Source organism: Notothenia coriiceps, unplaced genomic scaffold (assembly GCF_000735185.1).
Source record: "Notothenia coriiceps isolate Sejong01 unplaced genomic scaffold, NC01 NC01_scaffold00012142, whole genome shotgun sequence".
Classification (NCBI taxonomy): Eukaryota; Metazoa; Chordata; class Actinopteri; order Perciformes; family Nototheniidae; genus Notothenia; species Notothenia coriiceps.
The window spans coordinates 29,881-43,676 of NW_011344843.1; the positions used below are offsets into that span (position 1 = coordinate 29,881).

General features: G+C 42.1%; 2 protein-coding genes across 2 annotated transcripts; one reads left to right on the top strand and one right to left on the bottom strand.

Moving 5' to 3' along the window:
• The first annotated feature begins 449 nt into the window (after nucleotides 1–449).
• On the top strand, nucleotides 450–5,845 carry klhl28 (kelch like family member 28). Its single transcript, XM_010773162.1, has 6 exons — nucleotides 450–579; nucleotides 1,462–1,722; nucleotides 1,821–2,458; nucleotides 2,578–3,021; nucleotides 4,298–4,506; nucleotides 5,123–5,845. Exons 2-6 carry the CDS (start codon nucleotides 1,462–1,464, stop codon nucleotides 5,284–5,286), a joined length of 1,716 nt encoding a protein of 571 aa, XP_010771464.1. The 5' UTR covers nucleotides 450–579; the 3' UTR covers nucleotides 5,287–5,845.
• An 18-nt stretch (nucleotides 5,846–5,863) lies between these two features.
• Nucleotides 5,864–13,771, bottom strand: dorip1 (dopamine receptor interacting protein 1). Its single transcript, XM_010773163.1, has 5 exons — nucleotides 13,472–13,771; nucleotides 12,724–13,248; nucleotides 11,685–11,774; nucleotides 11,466–11,600; nucleotides 5,864–9,906 (listed from the first exon to the last, which is right to left on the bottom strand). The coding sequence occupies exons 1-5, from the start codon at nucleotides 13,555–13,557 to the stop codon at nucleotides 9,723–9,725; spliced, it is 1,020 nt and encodes a 339-aa protein (XP_010771465.1). The 5' UTR covers nucleotides 13,558–13,771; the 3' UTR covers nucleotides 5,864–9,722.
• Nucleotides 13,772–13,796: the final 25 nt, after the last annotated feature.

Consider the following 13,796-nt stretch of genomic DNA (forward strand, 5'->3'; position numbering starts at 1 on the left):
ATGTGTCTATGTAAATGCTGCTTCTGTTTAGTTCTTAACTGTGCCCATGTATACTCACTCAAACTAAAATACTTTTTTTTTTGCTACTCATGTATATTGGGAAAGCAAAAATGCTTTATTATTATTTTTGTCTGAGCTGACTGACATGTAGCAGTTTGTTTCAAATATGTATTTGTGTATGGATATTACCACAGAGCTTTAGCAATACTGTATGGTGGTATAAGAACATTCATGAATTTCATGTGTGTACGTGTGTTTTTTCGTTATCATAACGGTCTAGAATAATGTTAATATTTCTTTATAAAAAGTTGTAAAGTTTACTATCGTTATAACCATAGTTATAACACATTGGCTTGTAGCTTTTCCTTAGAAATAACTGTCGTTTTATTTTGAAAACACCGGAAGTGGGAGTGCTGCTCCGACAGCTCGTTATTATAAGAGCTCATCTGTAGCTCGGTAGCTAGGTTGGCAGTAGGTTGTTTTCTTTATAGCCGCCTGGGCTTCCCACTCGTCGCTGCTGAACTCCGCCACTGCAAAATCGGTCATTACAGCGGCACACAGACGGACTATAGGTTACAGGTTTGTTTTGCTTGCTTTGACATTATACACATTTAATCTGACAGCTACCTGGCTATAACGTCACGTTCTGTATCTGTCAGCCATGTTACTGTATATCTATCAAATGATTCAGCTAACCACAGTAACCGTGTTTATTTTTAGCAGCTAACCTGCGCCGACTGCAGTGCAATGGCACATATATAGGCGCTGTGTATTTGCTGGAGGCGAACATTGTTGACGATACGATGGTGACATGGAGGTTTATGTTAATGTAGGGAAAATATGCGGGGGAATATATTTCTGTTTCTGTTGGTTATTTTTTTTACAGAGTGTAAGCTAGCGCACTAGCTGTCTTCTATTGTAAAGCTAAGAGGTAACGTTAGCTAGCGAGTTTTTATGTCCTCCGTTCAGAAATCAAGCCAAGGCCCCAGTCAACAAAATATAACAGTACTGTTACAGTGTCTGAACAACATAAAGCTTAAATGCACAGCAGCATTAATGCGGTTGGCTTGAGGTTAACCACAAACGATATGCTTATTGCTTATTAACCAGTACGGTCAGTTCACTTTAAGTAGCGTTAGCACTGGATTAAGAAGATCATGCTTCTTTAGCTTGCCTCACAGTGCACTGCTATGCGTGCATGTTGTTATACATACTGTATAAGTAAAACAAATATCTTAATGCATCATTCTGCTTTTCCTCAACGCTTGCTGTAATTACGTCATGTTGAACAGGACTTTTCAGGCTTGTAGTTGAAGGGACAAGATAATGGTTAATTTACATGATGATTTACAGTATGTCCATTGGCTGGTGGTCACATGTCAGTTAATCAGAATATTCCACTGCATCACTAGCCTTCACACAATGTCAACAATGCACTGATATGTGGATTCCTGCTCTCAGATGGACCAGCAGGACCAGTCCTATATGTTTGCCAGTCTGAAACGGCCTCACTCCGAGCAGCTGCTGCAAGGCCTCCAGCTCTTGCGGCAGGATCACGAACTATGTGACATTGTCCTGCGTGTGGGTGATGCCAAGATCCATGCCCACAAAGTAGTGCTGGCCAGCATCAGCCCATACTTCAAGGCCATGTTCACAGGTAACCTGTCAGAAAAGGAGACCTCTGAGGTGGATTTTCAGTGCATCGATGAGACTGCCTTGCAGGTATGCTTGGACACAGCACACACACCATATAAACTGCACTGATTCACTGCTGTACTGCTTTTATTTTTTATGTGACACCTTTACTCTTTATTTTCTAGGCCATTGTCGAGTATGCCTACACTGGCACCGTGTTTATCTCCCAGGAAACGGTGGAATCTCTGCTACCGGCTGCCGACTTACTCCAGGTTAAGCTAGTACTTAAGGAGTGCTGCTCCTTCTTAGAGAGCCAGCTGGATGCTGGGAACTGTATAGGCATCTCCCGCTTTGCAGAGACGTATGGCTGTCATGACCTGTGCCTGGCTGCAACTAAGTTCATCTGTGAGAACTTTGAGGAAGTTTGTTTGACAGAGGAGTTTTTCGAACTGACGAGGGCCGAGTTAGATGAAATCGTGTCCAATGACTGCCTTAAGGTGGTCACAGAGGAGACTGTGTTTTACGCCCTGGAGTCGTGGATCAAATATGATGTAACTGAGAGACAGCAGCATCTATCCCAGCTCCTGCACTGTGTTCGCCTTCCACTCCTCAGCGTCAAATTTCTCACTCGCCTATATGAAGCCAACCACCTTATACGAGATGACCACGCATGCAAGCACCTGCTCAACGAGGCCCTTAAATATCATTTTATGCCCGAACACCGGCTTTCCTATCAGACTGTGTTGTCGGCGCGGCCCCGGTGTGCCCCCAAGGTTCTGCTTGCTGTAGGAGGCAAGGCGGGATTGTTTGCAACATTAGAAAGGTAATAATAATCATGTTATGATCTATTGACAACTTTCCAAATTCTGAATGATTTCTTGCTTTTTTGTTTTGTGTATTTAAAAATAAACTAACCAGATAACATGAATCTATCTCTTGCAGCATTGAAATGTATTTCCCTCGGACAGATTCCTGGATAGGACTGGCCCCTCTCAGTGGACCCCGATATGAATTTGGAGTGGCAGTGCTGGACCACAAGGTGTACGTGGTGGGAGGAATCGCCACACACATGAGACAGGGCATTAGCTATCGGAGGCACGAGAGCACAGTGGAGAGCTGGGACCCCGAGAGCAACACCTGGTCCTCGGTGGAGCGCATGGCTGAGTGCCGCAGCACACTGGGGGTGGTGGTGCTGGCGGGCGAGCTGTATGCCCTCGGAGGCTACGACGGCCAGTACTACCTCCAGTCGGTGGAGAAATACGTCCCCAAGTTGAAGGAGTGGCAGCCTGTGGCACCCATGACCAAGTCCCGAAGCTGCTTTGCCACAGCAGTGCTGGATGGCATGGTGTACGCTATCGGAGGCTATGGCCCGGCCCATATGAATAGGTAAAACCACTGAGAATTGATAGAGCTCTATGTACCTGTGGATGTGTACTCTATATTATGAGATGTCAAACACAAGGAATAGTTTGTAACCTAATTACTCTAGCAGACCTGTGAACTTGTATGAGAACTACATGATTTAAGTCGGTGTTAATTGTGAAAAGAGAAATATTTGATCCCTGTAATTGGACACCAGCAGGTTAAATGGGCATGTGTATTAAGATGAATAATTATCTTTAGATGACCTAATGTAGAAAAGGCCTAATTAATGCCATCGCTCAGTCATTTATATGATATTTAGCACATCTGTTTCTCACCCCTTTCAAATGTAACTTCTTTCATTGAAGTTTCTGTATGATAAAAACATTGCAGAAAGCCACAAAGGGTCAAAATATGCACCGAATCTTGCTTTGCTCCTACAGACAACATTTGTGATTAGCAATCTAAGTTTGTGGTGCTCTACCACATCCTATCTATCTTTTTAAATAGTCTTTAATCTCAGTGAAAACCTTGTAGCCCTTTTCAGACCTCCCGACCAGCTCTCTCCCTCAAAGTCTTGTTAGTTATTACATAGAACTGGTAATCAAGTGAAGGATGTCAAGTGTTGCTGAGAAAATGTCCAGGATCTTGTTAATGAGTGAACAGAAGTGGTTGCTGAAGTTTCATGGAGATGGTGCCGACTGTGTGCTGCTGGTTAGACCTCTGTTGTTGCCGTGGATCTCTCGAGAGCAGCGCCTCTGTTGCTCGTTTCCTTGACTCCTGAAACCCCTCAGGAGAATGTGTTTGGATGGAAAATCTTTGGGGACAATTCTTTTTTCTTTCCACAATGGCTAATGTCTTTACATATACTGCAAAACAATCCCTGATTACTAGCGTTCCAGGTACTGTCAGGGAATTTTTTTGTCCAAGTTGATGACTTACCACTACCATTAGTTGCCCTCTTGATAGTTGCATCATGTGTGGGATCACAGATCAGACTTATACTGTTCTCTTATAAATGTGCAATTAACAATCAAATATGACTACCTATTGGTCCAATTCATTTTACAATTGTATAGACAAATGAACTATATACTATATCATATACTTGACAATAACTAAGTATTGCCAATTTTCCAAATAACTCCTCATTTTATTTATTAACTATTGTTCCACTTGTGTCTATTTTATGATGTCAAAAATGTCTGGGGCTCTGTCGGGGATTGCATATTGATGAAAGATGACATCAGTTTGGACTTTTCAAACCATTGAGTGACTCTGCTGCCTCTTGTTCACACAGCGTGGAGCGGTACGACACCAGCAAGGATGCCTGGGAAATGGTAGCCCCCATGGCAGACAAGAGGATCAACTTCGGAGTGGGCGTCATGCTGGGCTTCATATTTGTGGTGGGCGGACACAACGGAGTGTCACACCTGTCTAGCATTGAGAGGTTTGATCCCCATCAGAACCAGTGGACAGCCTGTCGGCCAATGAATGAACCACGCACTGGTGAGTTTACATTATAATGGTATAACTGGACCCCCCTGTTTGTGTGATTTTGCAAATTTGGTTTTGTTGACTCCTATTGGCAATATCTTAAGAGACTGCTTGCAAAGACATAAAGGGAATGTTTACGCTAACATTTTAAATATTTCTTTTTCCTCTAACCTCTAGTCCAACTTTTTTTGGTGTGAGTTGGCGGCTGTTGGAGATACTAGAATTGTCAGTCTGTGGTGTAGCCCCAAATTGCTATTAAATGTGTTTTTAAAAGCAATAACTTTACAGCGTTGTCTTTTTGTAGATATCATGACCTGGCGCTTATGATAATTCACTCGTGCAAGCTTCCGTCTTTACATTGATAGGATATTCCCGTATTATTTGGTAGAAAAAACAAGTTCCTACATGAAAATGCTCACAACTAGTTATGTGGATTATCTTAAATAACATTGAGGTGATGACTTTTGGAAAAAGACATTGCCGTAGAGTTTTTCAAATAATTTTTTTATTTATAGTAAATTGGATCTCATCAGTACATGCAGACTATCATTTTAACCAAGATCACTGCATCCAGAAAATGGTGGGACATTCCTGTCATTAACTTCATATGGCTAACATTGTCTTGCAGGTGTGGGCTCTGCCATTGTGGACAACTACCTCTATGTGGTGGGCGGTCACTCCGGGTCTTCTTACCTGAATACTGTCCAGCGCTACGACCCCATCTCGGACAGCTGGTTGGACTCGAGTGGCATGATGTATTGCCGCTGCAACTTTGGTCTGACTGCCCTTTGACCCATGGCCCAGCCAGCTAGGACCCCATAAGAGAACTTAGACACAAAGACGTTTCTTTTTTGTTGTCTCCTCCTCCTCCCCCACATTCATCCTCCAGGTGCAGAGGAGCGCTGCACACCACCAAGAACACCGGAGGACAGAGAGAGAGAGAGAGAGAGATCCTGCTGGGTGGGTGGATGGATGTGCCGGGGCTAGCTGGCTGGCTAGATGGAGACCACAGACGTGGCTGCAGAGATGGAGAAGAGCTGCGGAACAGAGAGGAAGATGATTGGACGCCTGTTGTCACGGGCACAAGGAGACGACCGCTCTACTGCTGCTGGACCACAATGAGGACTCCGAGCCATTTCCCAGGGGATTGTGGGAGAAAACTTGTCACTTTTAGTTGTTTTCTGTTATGTTAGCAGACATTTATTTGTTCTCCTTCATGCCATCAATTGTGTTTAATACCAGCTGCAACTGGAACCATGGGTTCAGATTTTGTAGAACACTGCAGGTGTGTGTGTGTGTGTGTGTGTGTGTGTGTGTGTGTGTGTGTGTTGTGTGTGTGTGTGTGTGTGTGTGTGTGTGTGTGTGTGTGTGTGTGTGTGTGTGTGTGTGTGTGTGTGTGTGTGTGTGTGTGTGTGTGTGTGTGTGTGTGTGTGTGTGTGTGTGGCTCGGGCTCAGCAACCCAGGAGTTCTGCATCAAAATCAGTGCTTCACAAAAAAGAGAAAAGTTGGAATCTTTATATTTTCAAAAAGGGCTGCCTTACTCTCTTGTAAATAGTCTAAATAAAATATATGAATATATCCTTTAGTGCATTGCCTGTAAATGTTTTTCTGCACTGGGTCACTAGTGTGTATGTGCGGATGTGTGTGTAGTTTGATTCCCAGGGTCAGTGTAGAGGTGAGTGACAGATTCTCCTGAGAGAGTTTGTCGCCAGTTTCTGCTTCATCCTCGGAGCCATTTGAATCCCCCATGTTCTATCTTCTGTTACATCTCCCTAAGGTCAGGTCATGCACTTGCTCCTCTTCACAATTGTTGAAATCGACCTTAGCCCTCCTTTCACCCTTTGGTCTGTACACAATACCAACTGGTGCTATATTTAGGATTCAGGATTCAGCTGTTTGTCTGTGTTGCCTCACACAAGTAGGTCAACCTCTGTTCAGCCTCTGCTACATTACTAGAAGATGTTACTCATTTGATTTGTTTGCATTTAATAATTGAATGGCCCTAAACCATGCAATAAAATAAAGCCCTACTGGAAGGAAGCCTGCGGTTGGAAAACTGCAAACTTCTGTCCTCATAAATATCTAAAAGGTTGGAAATCTAGCACTTTTTTTGGATGGATTCTGTTATTTTATTTATCCCTTCCCCACATCCTCCCTGTTTCTGGATATGAGCATGCTTTGCCATTGTCTCGATCCCCTGATTGGCTCCAACACTTGCTCTTTTCACTTACAAACTGCGTGAAATGTGATCCCCATCTTGCTCAGGTTTGAGATAATCCATTCACAGCTTCATGTGAAGTGCCAAAAAATGACTTTTTTTTTGCTCTTTCCCACCTCCAGTGCTAGAAACGGCTTCCTTAGTGTGCCACAATTTGGAACATTCTATTCTCGTCCTTATTGCTAATGTATTAGTAATGCACCAAGGGCTGTGCCAGCCAACTCAGTCCATGTTCCCTCTGTCCCCAGTCCTGGGTGTTGGGAGTGCTCCCCTGGGTGTGGGACTTCCAGACTGGCTGAGGGTGTCACTATTGTGCAGCCTTTGAGGGGGTGGCTAGGCTAAACAGAGAGGTCAAGCAACGCACAGCAATAGAGGGAGCGCTAGGCTAGAAAATGCTAGGTGAGGTGTGTGTTATGTTGAGTCACTTAATGTTCAAGACGTGTAGTTTGAGTCTCTGTGTGTGCGCTGATGTCTGCACACAGGTGAAACTGTAACGGAGCTCTGCATTGCACTTACCAAACTATTTGATACATATTGTAATTTGTGTATATATGTTTAATTTAGGATAACGGCATTTAGATAATGCAATAAGACTTCTGTTCTCTCTGTGGATGAATAGCGTTTTTGTTTGTGTCTCTTTAAAAAGCCAAGGCATCTCATATTGCTGTAACAGAACCCCACATGGCATGTCTGTTGATTCACTGTGGACGTCTGATGGAACTTCAAACGGTACCTTTGCCTCATCCCACCACACACCCTGTTTTGTCATTTTGTAGTGCATGCTGGATCATTTGTACAAGGCATATGTTTATCGAGGCAGATTCAGATTGATTGTCATTAATTGTAATGAATGGCCTAATTTAAATTGTATTTTTCTTTTTTGAATCAGCTGTTCTCATCACAAACGTCTTGTAAATGTTAGAAGGGACATGTGCTCTTCTACTTGTACTCTAAAGTTGATGTTTGCGAAATGACTAGGGAAAGCATTACTACAGATAAGATCTTCTAATGACATGTGTCTTGCAATATTGTCATCTTGTTGAGTGTAGAGTACTGTCTTCACGATTTCTGCTTTATTTTGAAAGAGTAATGAATAAGCAACCTAAGGATATTCTGCAAAATGTTAATTAAGAAAGATGTGAATGACTTCTTTTGTATTTATTATAATTTTTGTATGTTCTGTAATCTGATTTTTGTTTTCTAATTCTGTGTATTGTGCGAGATTTTGTTAGTTGCTTAACAGCCAAAGCACAAATCACGCAGGCGTAATTATGTGCTGCAGCCATGACTCATCCAGCACCAATGTTATGTACAGTGTCATGATTTGAGGTGTATATTAACTACTTATTTCGGAGGGACGATGATGAAAATATCTGCAAACGTGAATCTGCAAAAAGAAGGGATGTTGAAATTGAGTTTGCATTTTCATTACGGCCTAACCAATGTCATGTTTTTGCCACCACTCTCACCAAAGTGCTTGTTCAAAGAAAGCAGATGGATGACTAACACCTCTGGTCTGCAATGGACTGCCACTCTGTTTGTGTCTGAAAGAAAAACCCTTTGAAACTGATGTCAATGTTAGCCAAAAGACCACTCTGCTTCTTTTACATTTCCACCCCCCCCCATTGTGTGTCTGGAGTAAGGTGATGATCTTGAATTTTATATCCTGTGGATTAATACTGGAAGTACAAGATAACCTTAGGCGTAGAAACCGTAGCTTTTCACATTTGATCATGTTTTGATTGAAGACATTTTACAAACATTTTAGTCAGTTTGTGTGGTGCAGTTGTACCCAGTTTAAAAATAAATGCCTGCCTTAAAAGGTACCGTCTGCTTTTATGTGGCTCTTCTTGTTATACACATTACACATCCAACAAAAATAATCCAATACAAGTGTACTCCAAAATATTTTTATTCTGCATAGAAAGAAAATTGGCTGCTCAATGACTGATGCATCACTTCCAGAACTTTCTTTGGCAGAGGCACTGTGTAATGCCAAGTATTCCTTAAAGAGGCCCTATTATGCTTCTTTCATGTAGTGTGTTATCCTTTGTTTACCTTGTAAGATAATGACATCACTATGTAACACTTCCGCTTCTATAGGCTCGCACTACAACACATTGTACATAATAGGCTAGAGGCAGTACATCTCTAAGCAGTGGACCAATCACAACAGAGCCGGCCATCTGACAAATCAGAGCAGGCTGGGCTCTGGTTTCAAACAGAGGCTGAAAAGAGGTGCTGCAGTATGAGAACAATAAACTTTATGTACATTAAAAGCATGTACAGATGCCACAATAGAGGCACAAAATACAAATACAATATTATTTAATAAGCTGAAAATGAGGATAATAGGGGTCCTTTAAGGTTAAATGTGTAAATATGCATGTTTCCTTTGTTGTAGTGACAGAAAAAAGATACTTCAGACTGCCCTCATCCTTCATACATAAATAAGATATTTGTATTTTAACACTCACTCATTGCATGGAATGCCTGCCTCCAATTTAAGACATCTTCACACAAAAAGAGTAAACCTGGACAGGGACAACAGCCTTATTTGGTTGGTTTTTATCCTCAGACCATGGTGTAAATAGAAAAAGACACCAGCAAAATTGTAAACTTGCAATTTTGATAGAAATGAGATATACAGTCATTGTCGTCCCCTACTGCTATACAATAGCAACTGCACCCTCAGAGTGTAATCCATTAACCATGGCGTTTTTAACACATCAATCTCCCTCGTTTTGTCGGGTATCTGAATATGCATTACTCACTGCTACTGTCACTTAGGCATATTAACCCAGAACTATTATAGTCCATTATATTCTTGGATACCAAGCATGCCCAAAAGAAATTTAGCAAATTAAGATTTCTGCAAGCAGTCAGCTCAAAGGAAGCATCCGTCATTCAGCAGAGGAAGCTGCCAGGAATGACTCAAAAAAGAACTAATGATATGATAAGTAGAAAATAATCGTATAAAACATATTTGTAGGAAGTTTGTGTGATAAGTTCACTTGTCGGAGGAGCGGATGTAGACCAGAGAGGAGAGCAGCAGGAGCTCAGGGGGCCGGTGCAGCAGGATGAGGTTGTCGCTCCTCAGACCGTCGTAGTGCATCCAGCAGCCGTCTATCTGGAAGGCTGCGGAGTAGTGATGCTCCTCCTTGTTGAAGAGTGTGGCGCCCTCTAGTAAGTACCTGTGGAGAAAAAAATTGTTCTTCAATTTAAAAAAATGCCTTTATGATGTTCAGGATAGGCAAAGAAAGAGCATACTATTTGTGAGGAAAATATACTGGAGGAAAAAAAGTTGTAGAAGAAGAACTAGATACTTTATTTTGCAAAACAAATCTTGTGTCTTTAAATTCAGAATTATTTCTTAAAGTTCCCCTATTATACTGTTTTTCATCAATATATTATAGGTCTCAGATACAAAACATGTCTCTGAAGTGTTTGGCTGGAAACACCAAACAGATCATTGTAGCATCCCATAAACCCCTCTGTTTCAGCCCTGTTTCAAAAGTGCTGATTCTCTGTCTGTTACTTTAGATGAAAATAAGGAGCCACTCCCCACGCCCCTCTGAGAGATATTTGGTTAAAAAGAACACAATGGTGCTCTAGAGCAGTGTTTTTCAAAGTGGGGGCCCCGACCCCCCGGGGGGCCGCCAGGGGGCACCAGGGGGGTTCACTCAAAGTTTGAGTTAATGTTATTAATAACTGCATATCTATCAATTTATGTGTCCTTTGATGCCAGTCTTTTCATATTTTTTGTTTTTGAATCACACGACCGCCCTTCAAGCCAATCAAAATCGAGCTGCCGCTACTGCGAGTGAAAATCTGCTCAGCTTTTGGAGCAAGTGAGAGCTAGTGAATGTTTCGCTCTGCAGCTGGATGAGAGCACGGATGTAGCAAATGTCGCAGAATTGCTTGCATAAATCAGATTTATTTCAGAAGACAACTTTGTTGAGGAAATATTATTTACAAAGCACTGGAAGGTAGGACCACATGAAGAGACATTTTCCAAGTTTTAGATGAGTACATCATCTCAAACGGACTTGACTGGTCTCGTTGTGTGGGTGTGTGTTCAGATGGGGCAGTGGGGCTATGACAGGCAAAGAAAGCGGAGTGACAGCTTCGATCAGGCAGAAGGCCCCAAATGTAGTGGCAACGCACTGCATGTTCCATCGGGAGGCACTTGTACACATCATTTAAAATAAAAATTGCAACAGGGGGGTCCCCGCCAGAGGATAATGCTATATGGGGGTCCTTGGCATGGCAAAGTTTGGGAACCCCTGCTCTAGAGGAGATTCAGGTGATAAGGTGGGGGGGGGGTTACCATGGTTGGTGATTGGCTAATTGTTACACAGGCCAAAACAATGTTGTGACATCATAAAGTGGCCAAAATCTGATCAGCATTTTCAGACAGGTTTTTATAGAAATGGATCAGGACAAAAAGTGTGCAAATCTTTTTTCCTGAAACTTCCAGAATCTCTTTACACAGAGGATGAAAAAGTGAATGACTACATGAAAGAGTGGATTTTGCATTATAGGTGACCTTTAATAAATGTGCTATCATCTCATGATCCAATGTGGAGAATGCTTTGGTACAGCACTGGATACCAAGTCAATTAAAAACATTTTTTAAACTAGCTAATTATCGGTTGAGCTTTAGATTTGCCAGTTTTTTTATTCTGACAATTGGGAAATATTTTTTGTAATAATCCTTCTTCTTTAGTACCCATCCCATGCAGCTCCTTACCTGTGCTGGCAGAGAGCTAGATGGTACGGAACATAGGACAGCTCCTCTGACTTCCACTGCTGCATGTTGAGAATGACAAAGGGTGGGGGTCCATGGCAGAAAACCCTCTGAGAGAACTCCCTCAGTCCATCACACCTAAATAAAAAAGGATACATTTGTTAAGGAAGGGAGATAATAGTTGAGTGAATTAGAAGATGATAAAAACCCTCCGTGTCTCACCCCAGTTCTGAGCAGAGCAGGAGTTTGGGGCAGAAGAACTCGTCCACGGCCGACTGGATGGGGTCTCTGTGAGGAAGCTCATGAGGAGGGCTGGAGGAAACATATCACAAAGAGTTCCTGTCAATAACACACCATTGACCAACTTAAAATACTCTCATACCAAGACAATTCAGATTAATTGCATGAATATATGGATTAACATACAATTAAACAGGTGGAATTTAGTTTAGTATGTCAGGGGGTGAACATTCATCTATTTAAGTATGAATCTCTGCTGCAGTTGACCTAAGCTATTAGTACTATTTGAAGTGTTGACAAGGATCTCTACAGGGACAAAGTCCAGAGACATTTGACATGTTAAGCATTTGCTACAGAGTATGACTAGATAAAGACAGCTGTTTTAAAATGTTGGATATCTGAATTAATAGTACTGCTGCATAAAAGTGTTGCATTTTATTGACTTTTCTGTTTATGGTTTTGTTCATTTTAACTCCTTTTCGTACTGTTGTGTATTTTAATCTACATTAATGCATTGTATTCTATAAGATCATCAAATGTTTGTAGCATCACTGTCCTCCTGTCAAGAGCCATACATGTCTAAAAAGTAAAAACACATGTTTTCATGAGTTATTGAGGAAAACAATTATGCTTTGTAACAATGCATTTCGCAGCTGATCCTATTAAAATAGTTTATTAAGCTCAAGAAGTATCTTATCAAGTAAGATCATTTCTCAACACATTAAGCAAAACTTTATCCTTCAGTTTATCAGAAGAGTGAACATCCACACATATGGAGATACACTGTTTTCACTGCACAGGAAGGGGATGGAACATTTCACATGCCTTTGAGTGAAACGTACAATATGTGTCACTTACATGTAGTGGAGTATATAGGGCGGAAAATGCAAACACTCCAGTAAAGTAAAAGTTGCTTGGATTTTACTCAACTACAGTACATTTCTGGTCCATGATTCTCTAAGAAGTAGCATCCAGTTCCCTGTGTAACCTCCAGATAATATGACCCCTGTGTGCAGTGTACCTGGTGTTGATGGTCACCTTGATGAACTCCTGGAAGCGGCTGGGGCAGCTCCAGTTGGTGCACAGGCTCTCCTGCATGGTGGACATGAGGTTCTCCAGGTTCTCTGTGAAGTTTTCGTGCTCATTCCCAAAAAGGTCAATCTCCAGTGCTGCCTGGTGCACCTGAGAGCGGTACTGTCTTTTAGACATCCTGTCTAAGATCCACAGCACCTTCACTGTGGTGTAGTCACAGGAGTCCATCAGGTTGAGGAAGTACTCCACAAACTGCTTTCCCAGGAACACAGCCAGCTCCCTGGGAAAGCCCTCGTTGTCCCGGAGGATCACATACAGGATCACGAGGAAGCCATCGATGGTGCAGGTGTTTTTGAGGTTGATTTTGACGTACAGAGGGGTGCAGGATATAGCCTTTCGCCCTGCTTTAATAGTAAAGACGCCCCCCCAAGGCAGCACAGGCCTCCAGAAGGAGCGATCCTCTTCCTCATTGTTGTTGATGGAGGCACGGATTTCCTCAAACAGTGTCTTAGACCTAAAGAGACAAATGCATAGCAGAGGATTATAGGTGTTTAGTTTGTTGCACATATGGGTTTGGATTGGATAATGTTAAAATACGGCGGCAATACTACCAAGTAACTCTATGTAAACATACGTAAGTCAGCTGGAATTGACAAAACAAACAACGCAATGTCAAGTAATAGACAGAACCCCAAAAGCATGCTAGCTTAAAACATTAGCAGCTGCTATCTATTTACCTTTCGAAGTGGAGATTGTTCTCAGTGTTTGTTATTAGCGTTTGGAAGTCTTCGGTATCGCTCAAAACACAGTATCTACTCTCCATAGCTCTCGGTATTTCTTCATGTCTTAAATCGGACTGAAGCAAGCTATCTGAGTATAGTTTGTTCTAGCACTTTCTGGTGGTTATCCGAGTGACGACGCCCTGGCAAGGATCAAAACAATCCCGATGAAACGTCAAGTTGGGCAAATACAAATACTGCTGTGTTTTTAACGGATATCAGAGCGATGTGTTAATACAGTGCTGCCCTCTGCTGGTTCTCTCAGCGTTATTACATTCTGTGT